A 13,412-nucleotide genomic window follows, 5' to 3' on the forward strand; every position below is an offset into this window, starting at 1 on the left:
ACAATGCACTGCTGGTCCTTGATCTGCTGCTGTACTTCCTGTATGCGCCGATTGGCTGCCGCTTTGGACCAACGCTAGCGTCTGATGAATGAACGTGTCAAAAGTCAAGGTAACAAGTAGGATCATCGACAGCCTGAAACGTAAAGGACATTCTTGGCTGTTTTTTTTCTTCTCCCCCCTGTGGTTTAGGCCACGTCCACCTGACAGACTTCAACATCGCTGCCATCGTCAAAGACGACCTGAAAGCCACCTCGATCGCGGGGACAAAGCCATACATGGGTAAGAGAGAGGTGACACCGGCCATGGACGACACAAGCACACAAACCGGACCCAGGTCCTTGTTTGTATCCCAGATACAGTGCGTTTGATTTCACTCTCGAGGCATGCCTTTCAGGGACCCGTCCCACTATACACAATACACCGCACCTATCGCGTTTTCCAACAAACAAACAAAGAGGTCCTCTTCTGTGAAAAGCAGCATACAATCCAGTTTCGGCGTGCACAGAGCCAGCCTTATTAACTACGGTGGATGAATGGGCGTGGGGTTTCGAGGCAGCTAATATACAGTAACAGAGTTACCGCAGGCTGCTAGGCTACGGGAACATGACCCCGAATGACCTGTCTGTCTCGTCCAATGTGATTAGCGGAGAGGACTGATGCGCCGTCTGATGAGGAGTGACAGGGACCAAGCAGGAGAGAGGAGCAGCGGGAGCGAATCGTGTGTGTGTGTGTGTGTGTGTGGCAAGCGCGTGTGACGATAAGGACTTTAGACAAGTCGGATCTAGATTTGGTAGCCTGGAAGATTATTTATGATCCTTTCTTTATTTTATCATCTGCAGGTTCCTCGTGTGCGTGCGTGCGTGGATGCATGGACGTAGCTGTGCGTGGGAGAGAGAGAGAGAGAGAGAGAGAGAGAGAGAGAGAGAAAGAGAGAGAAAGAGAGCGGATGTATGTGTGGCAGTGTACGTGTGCGTGTGTGTGAAACCTTCATTAGTGTCCATCCGTCGTCGTGTGTGTGCATGCAGCCCCGTGTGCGAGTGTGTCGAGGTAGTGACCTGGCTCTCTCCCCCCCCCCCCAGCCCCAGAGCTGTTCCAGCCCTTTGAGGTGACCCACCCTGGCTACTCCTTCTCCGTGGACTGGTGGTCTCTGGGCATCACGGCGTACGAGCTGCTGAGAGGACAGGTAGGCCGGCCGCCTCACCCAGGCCCACACACCTCCCACCCCTGGGAATAATACATCCCTCCATCAGGAACACAGCCGTGGGGAAGCTATCTGGGGTTGACAAAGACACCCGTGCGAGAAACGACCTCTTTTGTCACTCCTCCCAGCTTTCCCCAGGATAGGCCAGGATGGGTTTCTGTCTGAGGCGAGATGGGGGGGATGCTTAACTCGGATCAAATCGAGTTTCTGACAGGGCTTCGTGTGGATAGGAACATCGCTGTGCCCATCATTTGGTCGTGGATCCCAGGGTTACATCCCCCCCCCACCCCCCGTGGCTTTACCTCAGCCTCTGCCCCTCTCCCCTCTCTACCAGGCCCTCTCAGTCCCTCCTGCCTCCACCTCGACCTGCCTCTGTCCCTCTCCAGCGCTGGCGGTAGCCCCAATCTGTGCCCCCACGCGGTCCCCACCCTGCCCCCCATCCTGCTGGGCCTAATCACCGGTGTCATGTTCGTCTGGGAAGCAGCCATCCGTCACTGTCACTTCCCCGCGCACACTTCCTGTCCTCTAAGCGCGAAGGGAACTCTCTAGATAGCTCGGGGAGAGAAGCCTGCGGTGCCGTTTGAAGGAGCGAAGATGCTGTGTCATTCTCAGGCAGGTCTCTGTGTCCGCTTTCCGGGTGGGGTTGCGTCGTCTTTTCGCACGACTTCCTGGAAGTGAAAGAGCAGTATGTTTCGTGCGTGTTACCCTTTCCCTCTCGATCCCCAGAGGCCATATGTGATGCGGTCCAGCACGCCAGCCAATGAGCTCCTCCAAACGTTTCACAAGGTCCACCCTTGCTACCCTGTGGCCTGGTCACTGGAGATCAAGTCTCTGCTCAGAAAGGTATGGTGTGTGTGTGTGTATAGGGGTGTGTGTAGGGGTGTAGCATATGTGTGTGTATGTGTGTCTAGATCATCCTGGAGCGTACAGTATAAATGTTCGGTATTTCCACTGTAGGGCTACTTAACCAGTCTAGCGATGTTTCACTGCATTGCTCCAGGAAACACACTGCCAGCCCCTATCAGCATTCCACCAGTGTGTGTGCTGTGTGTGTGTCTGTGTGTCTGTGTGTGTGTAGGAGGATGGGTTAAAGCTCATCCTCCTCTCTTCTCGCCCCCTCCCTTCCTCGACTTCCTCATCACCTTCCTCTCCTTCTTTCCTCCTCTCCTCCTCCCCTCCTCCTGTCCTCCTCCCCTCCCCTCCTCTCCTCTCCTCTCCTCCTGTCCTCCTCCTCCCCTTCTCTCCTCCTCTCCTCCTCTCCTCCCCTCCTCCTCCTCCTCCCCTCCTCCCCTCCTCCCCTCCTCTCCTCCTGTCCTCCTCCTCCCCTCCTCTCCTCCTCCCCTCTTCCTGTCCTCCTCCTCTCCTCCTCCACCTCCTCCCCTCCTCCTCCTCTTCACCTCCTCCCCTGCTCTCCTCTCCTCCTGTCCTCCTCCTTCCCTCCTCCTCCTACTCACCTCCTCCCCTCCTCTCCGCCTCCCCTCCTCCTCCTCTTCACCTCCTCCCCTGCTCTCCTCTCCTCCTCTCCTCCTCCTCTTCACCTCCTCCCCTGCTCTCCTCTCCTCCTCCTCCCCTCCTCCTCCTACTCACCTCCTCCCCTCCTCTCCTCCTGTCCTCCTCCTCCCCTCCTCCTCCTACACACCTCCTCCCCTCCTGTCTTCCTCTCCTCCTTCTCTCTTCACCTGTCCTCGTCCTCCTTCCCTCCCAGCTCCTGTTCATAGACGTCCAGAAGCGGATCTCCTGCCTGGCTGAGCTGCAGGACCTGGACTACATGTCTGACGTCAACTGGGACGCAGTGCTCAGCAAACAGCTGGCCCCCGGGTTCATCCCCAACGTGAGAAATGACCGTGTCATTCGCCAAGCCGCCAGACCATGTCCCTGTCACTTAGCATCTCAGAGCCGCAGCAACAGAACCACAACAACAGAACCACAAAAACAGAGCCACATAAGCCTAACATTGTTGATAATAACATCATATCTGAACCACAATGTCATCCTGGCATAATCGCAACATAATCCACAACAACATTAATGAAACAGTCGATCAGCTCTGCCCTACAATAGAATACAAAGGAATACAATTCCCAAATAATAATTTATCCCTGAAAATAATTATTGTAATAGAATAGTAAAGAATAAAATAAAATACAATAGTACTTACTTTTGTTCTATGCTATCTGCCTAGACAGCCCCCTGCTGGTTTAATTAGTCCCCACACACACAGACACACAAACACACACACAGACACACACACAAACACACACTCCCGTAAGCACAGAGGGAGGTCCTGTCTGCTTGCTCTTCCCCAGTGGTGTGAATCAATTAGCCGGCAGGTAAATGGGAGACCTGCAGGAAGTGATGTCAACAGCCTCCACGCTGGGTGGGTGTGGAGGGGATAGGGGGACGGCTGCTCAGTCGGCATGGTGACTGAGCCAGTCGTCCGTTGCCGGAGGTCGTGGGTTGAGTTATTATGGGATGTCTAGGAGCGGACAACTTGAACGGCCTGGTGTGTGTCAGATGCAAGGCCGGCCTGTGTCACCCTCAACCTGTAATCGCAAAGGCCGACCTTCCCACAAGTCAGTTAAACATGAAACTAAACCAGTAACACTTCATATCAGTGGTTCACAGGCCAGTGAGAAGTGAAAGAGGAATGATGGCAGTGGGGCGTGTACCGCGTTTCATCCCCATGACAGACAGGGATGAGTCCAGCCCGGCCGGGGCGAAAGAGAATCGGCATGGTCTCTCCGTCCGACGATAGCCCGACCCTCACGTCCTGTCTGTGTTGCAGAGCCCGATCTTCACTTCCTGTCTGCATTGTAGAGCCCGATCCTCACTTCCTGTCTGTGTTGCAGAGGCGGAGACTCAACTGCGACCCCACGTTCGAGCTGGAGGAGATGATCCTGGAGACCAAGCCCCTGCACAAGAAGAAGAAGAGGCTAGCCAGGAAGACCAGGGAGCAGGGCTCTGACGGGTCCCCCCAGGTAAGTGCCTCCCCCTCCCCGCAAAACAAGCACCGCTCTGACAAAGGTTCCGCCCCCGGACGAACAGCTCATCGCTCACGCTCCGCGGCGGAGGGGGCCACGGCCCAGTTTAAGGTGACAAGGCTCGTTTAGTTTGTCCTGTAAATGTGTCCCGAGTTCTGGAGGGTGGCCGGCAAGGAACGTGTCAAAGCTCCGAGTCATCAGAATAAGTTACCCTGCGGAGCATTCTGTTCATAAAGGCCCAGGAAAAAAGGTTTGGAGGAAGCAATCACTCTTCCCCCCCCTCCCTCCCCCCCCCCCTCCTTCTCATTCTCTCAGTGCACATAAATCAGGCAATCCTCGTAGTGTTCATGCTATCGCAGACGGAAAACACCTAAAGGTTAATTTGAACCCCCTGGCTAGACCGCACACACACACACAGACAGACACGCACATACATATTTCGTGTGATAATGAAAAGAGCTGGATCGGTGGCAGTGGTTTTTATTAAAGGTGCTTTTCGGCGGCAGTAAGTGTTTGTCACGCTTCGTCCTCGGCCTGTGAGTGCTCACGGCTATTAAAGGGGAAGTTTGGGGGGGGTGGGCACTTAATGATGTTACTCATCCACCGTCTACCTCTGTTGAGTGTTCTGCCTGTGCAGCAGACACCTAGACAAACAGCCAATCAGCCAGGCCGATCATCCTCCCCTCCATTCTTAGCCATTCGAACCGCCCTGCCATCCCCCTCTTCTCATCCATCCATCCCCTCCCTCTCTGCTAGCCTTCCCTCAACTGCTTCCGCGCCATCTCTTTTGTCTCTCTCATTTCTTTCCCGCTCCCTCTCTCTTCCATCTCTCCCTCCCTCCCCCCTCCCTCCTTCCCTCCCTCCCTGTCCTGTTTTCTCATGGTTAGACCGGGCAGGGCTACACCCCAGCTGTTCCACTGTGAGTTAGAGCAACCTTTCATTCAGCGGCTAAATGTGTTTACCCAAGAGGAGTGCGTTCGCATGAATCCATATCAGGGAGGGCTGAGAGCTGGAGGCAGGGAGCGTGGCATTGAGAGCTGGAGGGAGAGCCTTTATAGGCTAATCAGAGCCTATTGACCAACCTCACCACACTTCTGCAGTCGATGTTCGACGGACGTCATCACCAAGTAAATCAGATGCCGTTTCTTAGTTCCCCCCACCCCCCCTTCCTCCTCCTCCAATTGTGGCTACATCAAATCGTTTTATGAGGTCTTGTGTTTCGTTGATCGGAGCACAGCTATTTGCATGCTCAAGGTACACATCCTGCTCGCGAAGCCTGGAGAGCAGCCGCAGGCCCGAAGGACGCCGTGTTCTATGCTAGCTGACAGCTTTCTGTGGGGACTTGCCCGGGCGTATCTCCCTGCCACGCGTATGAGACGGACGCACGCCTAGCATTCACTCCGGGGATGATGTGAGAACAGCGTTCCCACCGACCGAAAGCTTTCCACGGTAATGAGGCGTTATGGTGATCGCTGTCCCAAAGAGAAACACCTGTCACGTATTCTACACAAGAGAAGCTCTCATACTGCACGCCAGCCCTCGGGTTCACAGAAGGAAGATGTCTGCATGGTTTGTGTCGAGGAGATAGCACTACAATGGGAAATACACTTTGCTCGACGAGCTTTCCACTAAAAACAAAATCCGTCTTTGATTCTTAGATTGAATGAAGCACCGAGTATATCAGAAGCTTCTACTCTATCCTCAAGGTGTGTGTGTGTTTGTTTGTTTACTTCAAAATAAGACCTGAGAGGCCACGTGTAGAAGGCCTCTGTTTCCTGGAGAGGTGGTGGTGGAGGGAGGAGAGGGAGGAGGGGGAGGAGGGGGAGGAGGGGTGTGGTGAGCCGTACGTGCAGCGTTTTTAAAGCAGAGCAGATCAATGCGGTGTGAAGGCTACCGCTACCTGGACCAGGCCTAATGTAGAGTACTGTCTGGCTCCACACCCAGGGTGGCCTGGGGGGGGAGGAGCCAAAGAGGCGTTGAAGATCGCCAAAAAAAGTTGATCAATGTACAGCATGCCGGTGTCCCCTATTCATGTTGTTATCCATGCATTACCGATAGTTACGCAAACAGACGCTGACCGACAGTTAGTAATAGCTAATAAAGCCATGACAAAGTTTTCATCGGCTTGATGTCAAATAGAACATGCAAACCATCGGATGCTAATAGTTGACAAAGGTAGCATAGGTAATGTACTGTAGCAATGTGAATGCACCCCTTTCAATATTTCTCCAGCTCTCAATAACCCTCAGTCTCTGACCATCATTCACCCCCCCCCCCCCCCACACACACACACTTTTTTTCTCTTTCTGACCGTCTCTCATGAGGCCCATCTGAACGCTTGCTGTTGAGTTCCTAATGGACAGTCGAATTAGCTCAATTAAATCACTTAATGCGCTGGAAAATTGGACTCGTGTTGTGGTTCGGAAATAGGCAATTTCACTTTCTTCTGCAACGCCCCACCTCCTACACACACACACACTCACTCACCCACACACACACACATACACACATACACTAACATCTCCAAAGCTGAACTGTTGTACAACACAATCCTGCTGAGGCTACCTAGCAGCTCTGTGTAAACACATTAACCTAGCCTACTAAGGCAAGCTAGCAAGTACATTTATTTAGCTAAGCAAACCCTATCCTGTCAAGGCTAGCTACCAGCTATTTACAACCACATTCACTTCAGTAGGGAAAGCTAGCAGACATTCACTTTGCTTTGGTAAGCTAGCAAACAGTCTCTAGCCGGATACTGACACACCCAATTGTCTTTGTCCACATTTCTGTGTACACCGCATATGTTGGGGAAGTCGGCATACCAACACCATATTAACTGTCTTATTATTGTCTTATGGAAATGACTTTAATGAGGCTAACGAATGTTCATCAAAGGCATGAACAAATGGTAGACACAGTTCTTGTACTTTAAAAACACAATGAAAACATTTCGAGCGAGGCCACTAAGATCTGTCCTGGTTTGGCTCCCCGCCAACTGAGCACTCCCTCAGGTTTCTCCTTTGAAAGTGTTAAATGGAAAGTTTAATCTAACAGATGGGGATAATTAACTTCTGAACCCTTGTTTGAAGCCAGAGAGAGACAGAGAGGGAATGCAGAGATTGTCCATACAGGGCTGTGGGTTAGAGCATTGTGATTATGCAGACCTCGTCCTTGGCAGGCTGAAGGCGTCGTTGGCAGTTGTCTGTGCCCTTCCTTGCTTTCCTAGGCCACCTTGCTGCATCTTTGTGAGTGTCGGGGGCAGGTTTGTGTGCGCATGTCTGTGTGTTTGTGTGTGAGAGAGAGAGAGAGAGAGAGAGAGAGAGAGAGAGAGAGAGAGAGAGAGAGAGAGAGAGAGAGAGAGAGAGAGCAGGTGTGTGCCTGTCCACATGTTCCTGTCAGACAGAGAACAAGTGTGTGTGCGTGAGTGCGTGAGTGTGTTTGTGTGCGTTCAGCATTCAAGGAATATCACACCAGCAGGTCCAGGGACAGCAAAGTCCCCGCTGTATGCCTTTCCCCAGGGAGACCCCTGCAGTGTTTGTGGAGAGGGAGCAGGGTGGTGTCAACACACTCACATCCATGTCTTCAGGAGCTGCCCGGCTCCCCAGCATCGAGCCGGCGGCTGGGGAGATTCAGGAGCGCGCTCGCTGACAGCACGTGATTGATCAGATCACTCCCTCTGTCCCCGCTATCTGTCTTTCTCGCCATGTCTCTCTCTCTCTCACACACACACACACTCTCTCCACCTCATCAGCTTCTTCCTGGCCGTGTGCCCGGCCCCCTACTGTGACAGCACCTGCACTGATTGGCAGATCAACATGGTTGGGGGGGGGGGGTCAACAAACTTTTCTTGGAGGGTTTGGGAGGGGGGGGAGGAGGGGGGCCCCATCATCCATCTGGCCCCATCACCACCCCACAGACAGGGTGAGACCACACCTGCTCTAACCTGTTGGGCGCGCCACAAGGCGCGGGAGAGCGATCAGGGCAGCGCGCCGAAGGTGTCGCTCCCGTGACTAACGCGGCTAACGGGAGCCGTTTGCGTTTGGGACCAGATGTCCGTGAAGAACCCGCTCTTAAGCCTCAGACAGCGATTCGCGCTTTTCGAGGGTGTGTCCTTGTCTTTTTGGGCGTGTTTGTGTGTACGTCTCATCTTCTCTGATGTCTCTCCGACTCTGCAGAACGGCCAGCTGCAGCAGCGGCTGGAGAACGTGCAGAGGGACTTCATCATCTTCAACCGGGAAAGGTAAGACACGCGTCTAATGTCCCGGTAGCGCGAGGGGCAGCTGGTGTTGTATTACCGTCTAGAGGCCGAACTCCGATAGAACTCTTCAGGTCGCGTCTGCTACAGTACTTGTCAACAGTTTATCAACTATATGGCTCTGCGTTCTGTAACATTGTTGGCTTGCACCGTCCTTTGCCAAAGCAAGTTATTTTCAGCCACGGTAGTCTATATCCCATTGAAACTTATAATATTACCATCGAGGGACAGAGAGGTAATGGATCCTACTTAGCTGAATCAACAATATGGCTCGGTTCTCTAATATGGTTTGCTTACAAGTTCCACGGTCAGCTGCCAAGATGACGTCCCATCTGTCCACTGAAGGGAATCGCCCGTAACTCAGAGAGCTTAATGTAACCATATCGAACCGCGAGCACAAGCCCACATTTACATCAAAGGTCTCCACGACGAGCCGTCCGCGAGTGCTCCTCGCGCATCGACTCGTTTCAATGTGTGCGCGTACCTCGCAGTTACAAGGCGTGACCTTGTAATTGCGGCACGTGACGTTGACCAGAAACACGTGGTTTGTCTGCGTTTCAGATCAAAGAAGACGGTGACCGAGGCGGGCGCCACGGAGCTGTCTGTGACGGAGAAGAACAAGGCTATAGAAGACGGGCACAACAACAACGTCGAGTCCACAGCTTACGTGTCAGGATAGGACCTGTGGCACGAGCTTCTCCTCTATCCCCCCCCCCACACACACACACACACACACAGCTTCACCCTGGTTACAGCTTGTAGATCACACACTCCCATGTTCACCAGCACTGACACAGAGAACCACCTTACAGCCGCACACTCACGTACACACATGCATGAATACACGCACACGCAGCACATACCTTCAATTACCTCACGCCCGCTCCGACCCTTAGAGCTCATTGGCTGCAGAGTGACTGACATCTGGATTGACCAACCAGACCCTGGTTCCCTCCAACCTTGCGCCCCAGAAGAGACTCTCATTGGCCATCCCTCTTCCCACTTTGCCCTGCCTTGACCTGGTGCGCCATGGTCCTCTGGAGCTCCACTTACAGTAAACAGTCAAACAGGAAATAACTTCTCTGACACCCCAGCTATGGCAGGAAACAGCCACCATGCTGGCTCGCTCGCAACAGGAAATGAAGCTGGATGCTGAGAAAAAATAAGACTACTATGTCACGCGGCACGCAAATGGATGAGTATTTTGGGTGACATGAAACTAAATTAGAGATGAGATGAAATGTTAACGACCTTTGTTTAAAACACGGCAACCACAGAGTCCTCTGCAGTGAAATAAGGGTTCACCTGTCAGCTTGAGCTTGACTGCTCAGACGTTTGTTTAATGCGTTATTGCTCTCTGCTTTTGGGTACCAGAGACATTGTGAACATTCTGACTTTATTAATTAAAGAAACAATTCAACCATCTACGGATGCAGGCAAAGCTGTCCTGTGAGATTCACTCAGGACTCTACTCAGAGAATGGGTTATGGTTCCATGAGCTTTCGGTTAAAGTCGGTATTCCTGAGATTAGGGACAGTTCTGGGTGGGTCAATTTGATTTCAGTTTACTGCTCTAAAATGGCGTGAACTTCCTGAGTGAACTTACTATGGACAATAGCCTTTATCCCTAACTGGTTTGATGTGAGCCTCGAAGAGACAGGTCTTTGGAGACAGGTAGATACATTAGGTAGATAGCTGAGTAGCATCTGTTCTGTACAGAAACTTGCTTTTGCACACGCTTCCTCATGGGTTATAGCATTCGTGTACAGACTGGGGGAGTTTACTAAAGCTGTGAGTGAATCTTTCATCTCAAAAGACAGAACGTCGGCCTCATCCAGACTTTCAAAATAAGAGTCTGTTTCAGTTCTGGACGAGACTGCTTCTGGGTTTGGAGCTTGAATGTGATATCAATAATTTGATAATGTTTCTAGAAGGGTGCCTTAGACCTTATATATGGCACACTGTAAGACATTTATAGCAGGTTATATAGACAGTGATGTTTCTAGAATTTCAACTGAAGGATTTCCACATTCTCAAGTTTATCACGTGATTATACTATTGTTTTTGCCATATTTGGACAGTCAATTCTCGCTTTACCGCTTGATCAACAATGTCAAATTTGAATTCAGCCACATATCGACTTCCTGTATAAGCACTTTTTAAACCACTGTGGATACAAACATGTTTGAATTACCTTTTAGCTCCGGCTGCAAAGTGATTTCACGACCACGGGGGAGTGCCCAGTGTCGTTCTGTGCGAGTCGTAGCGTTTCTTACGTGTTTAATTGTCATTCGTCGTCACTGTGTTTTGTCGTACGTGAACGTGGTGGAGCAGCGATTATAAAAGGTGTGCCTTAAACCGATTCTCTGGATCCGGCCTCACCACTGCTTGTGCTTTAACGATAGGGGTGTGCTTTGGAGTAGGAACTGGGGCTCTGGTCTGAGGAAAGTACTAGAGAGCCCGTAAAACAAAGAGCCCATTTTTCACAGGTGTTCCCCGTTCCAGGCAACGTGTGCTTTCAGCCCGATGGCTCCTAAGTGACTTTAGCAGTCGGGAGCCATTGATTGATACGGAACAAAATTGGTTATGCTCCCCTCCTACGGTGCAGGACGCCTGTGGCCCCTGGCAGCGGCACGACGCTTTCGAGACGCAGACAGCCTGTTCCAGCTGGCCTCCTCGGTGTTGACACACAAGCGGGACCCAGCAGGGGACAGAACTCGGACCTGATTGTAGGACGTCGAGAGGCGACCAATCACAGTCCTGAGAGGAAGTCACAGGGAGAAGCACTCCCGGCACCCGTGTGTCCTTCAACCTGGGCAGACGAAACAGTAGATAATCCAGCCATGCCTTCAGGACCTTAGGAGGGGAGATAGCGTGGGTAGACGAGAGAGGAGAGTTGGAATGGGAAAGACAAGTGTTTTTTTTTTCTTCTCTAGAACCTTGGATGATGTTTAATCATAGAGATAACCCTGCACATTGGTTTGTTTTGTATTATCTGCAGGAAACTCCAGAGACGACACTAGAATACAGAACACTAGAATCCATGCTTGCTGTGAGGGTCCATTATGTTCTACGATGACACACTGCCATCTAGTGGTTTTGATCGGTAGTACTCCTGCGTGGTTAAAATAGTTTACCTTGGCTCGAAGGGCAGCTTTCATCCTAGTCAGTGGCACGCAAGTGAACACGAGAAAGTTGGTCGACAGTGATGTGAAAATTAATAACGGTGTTTACAAAAGCCCTTTCACATGTATTTATTTATGTCTGTGCTGATCCAATCATCTATTTCATTAAAGTTGAAGATAAAAACGCGTCCATGCTTGCATTTGTTTGATGTGAATATTTTGAACTGTGTCCCACATGCTGTATTGAAGACAGGCCACACAGTACACACAGAGTCTAATGAACACTGTGAAAGACCTGTCCTAAATTTAAACTCCCACTGGGTGGTTTCTGAACAAACGAGCTCTGGGGAGCACTCTAGAATAGACTAAGTTTAGCCTCCCTGACTAGAACATCAATTGTAGGCTTGACCAAACAGGAAGCCAGCTTTCGGCCAGATTCGTTTGTCTACTGTATTTTTATGGGAGGGTTTGGTTGGCCACCCACCATCCAAATTTGGTGCCTGGGTTTGTTTCAAGACACCCGAATAGGGAGCTTCGAAAACAAACTGAGGTGAATAATTTCTGCCTCTGTCTTTCAGAGCTGCATTGGTGAACTTTCATCTTGCAGTAAGTTTCATAATGAGGTTGTGTTTGGAGCGCAGATCATTTGGGACAACGGCCAAAGACTTGAGTCAGCGGATCATTATCTCCTTTCCTTTCCCCTACTATATTTCATAATGATGAGATATATGACCTTATAAGGTAACAGTGGGCCAAATGCGACCGTGTGCTGTATGCTGGTACATGATTTTGTCTTAGTGTGACGTTCTTGGAACAGGGCCTGTGACAATGCTGTATGTGGATGGCTTCAACCCAGTTGAATCTTGAGTGATATCCCAATTACCAGGAATCCACCCATTGGATTAAGCATCAATCTTTTATCTCTCTTTATTCCGCTCTCTCTCCTTGAAATCCTCGCTCTCCCTCCTCGCCGCCCTCTCTGTCCCCCTCTCTCTTTCGACCCCACTCTTTCAGTCCCATTCTCCTTCCTGCTCACGGGGGGGACATTAACCGCTAATGCAGCATCAGCCCCTGACACGCGTCATATGGTTTTGCGCTCACTGCAGCAGCTCGGAGGGGGGAGGCCCTTAAGCCGGTCGGGCCATCTCTCTTCCACGCCTTCACCTTCAGCAGCTAACCTGGGAGTCCGGTCCCCGAGATTTACAAGGCTGCAAGAGACACCGACAGAATCGCAACGGCCTTTGGGATTTTTGGCTCTAAAGATCTCTTCTTCCCCCCTCACTCGTGTGTGAAATCCCCCCCCCTCTCTCTCCCTCTCTCTCTCTCTCTCTCTCTCTCTCTCTCTCTTTCTCACAAACACACATACACCCCCCACAACCCCCCCCCCCACGTCGCAGACCTTCTATTGTTCAGGAGAAGTAAAAACAGAGCATAACCTAGTGACAGCTCGATTACCTCAGGAGGGTTTATGTGTGCTCTGTCAGGAAGTCCTGGTCTCCTCCGAAGCCTCCCTCAGTTGGAAAATGCTGACTCTCGTCTCTCCACTGCAGACAGAGCCTTTATTTTATGACGGCAATCTTCACAGCCTGCCATCATAGCCACTTTGAAAGGGAAATGCTTACACTCTGTAAAACATGCAACGATTTAAAAGGAGAGCCGTTATGCAGCATACATTGTGGAAATCGGATTTTCCACGGACATTTATGTAAGAGGAAAGTAGCATCCTTCAATTCTATCTCCCGTGAACCTGTCCTTAAAATACACCCCGATACTACTGCATCATAGGGTGTCAGATAATGCTAGAACTCAAATAAATCAAGTCTTGGTAGCCTATACTTTTTGAATGTGCCC

At 51.2% G+C, this 13,412-nt stretch overlaps 1 protein-coding gene across 1 annotated transcript in view; it reads left to right on the forward strand.

Annotated features, from left to right (window-relative positions):
* stk32a (serine/threonine kinase 32A) overlaps window positions 1-11,748 on the forward strand; it is a 36,273-nt gene extending 24,525 nt beyond the window's left edge. Inside the window, exons 7-13 of the mRNA XM_084698630.1 lie at window positions 190-279; window positions 1,080-1,183; window positions 1,928-2,044; window positions 2,907-3,032; window positions 4,051-4,179; window positions 8,358-8,422; window positions 8,999-11,748. Of these exons, the coding sequence (XP_084554756.1) occupies window positions 190-279; window positions 1,080-1,183; window positions 1,928-2,044; window positions 2,907-3,032; window positions 4,051-4,179; window positions 8,358-8,422; window positions 8,999-9,116 (749 nt within the window). The 3' untranslated portion in view covers window positions 9,117-11,748. The remainder of the gene's footprint in view (window positions 1-189; window positions 280-1,079; window positions 1,184-1,927; window positions 2,045-2,906; window positions 3,033-4,050; window positions 4,180-8,357; window positions 8,423-8,998) is intronic.
* The last annotated feature ends 1,664 nt before the right edge of the window (window positions 11,749-13,412 follow it).

The sequence above is a fragment of the Hypomesus nipponensis genome, chromosome 5 (assembly GCF_054491055.1).
Source record: "Hypomesus nipponensis isolate SF chromosome 5, ASM5449105v1, whole genome shotgun sequence".
In the NCBI taxonomy this organism is placed as follows: Eukaryota; Metazoa; Chordata; class Actinopteri; order Osmeriformes; family Osmeridae; genus Hypomesus; species Hypomesus nipponensis.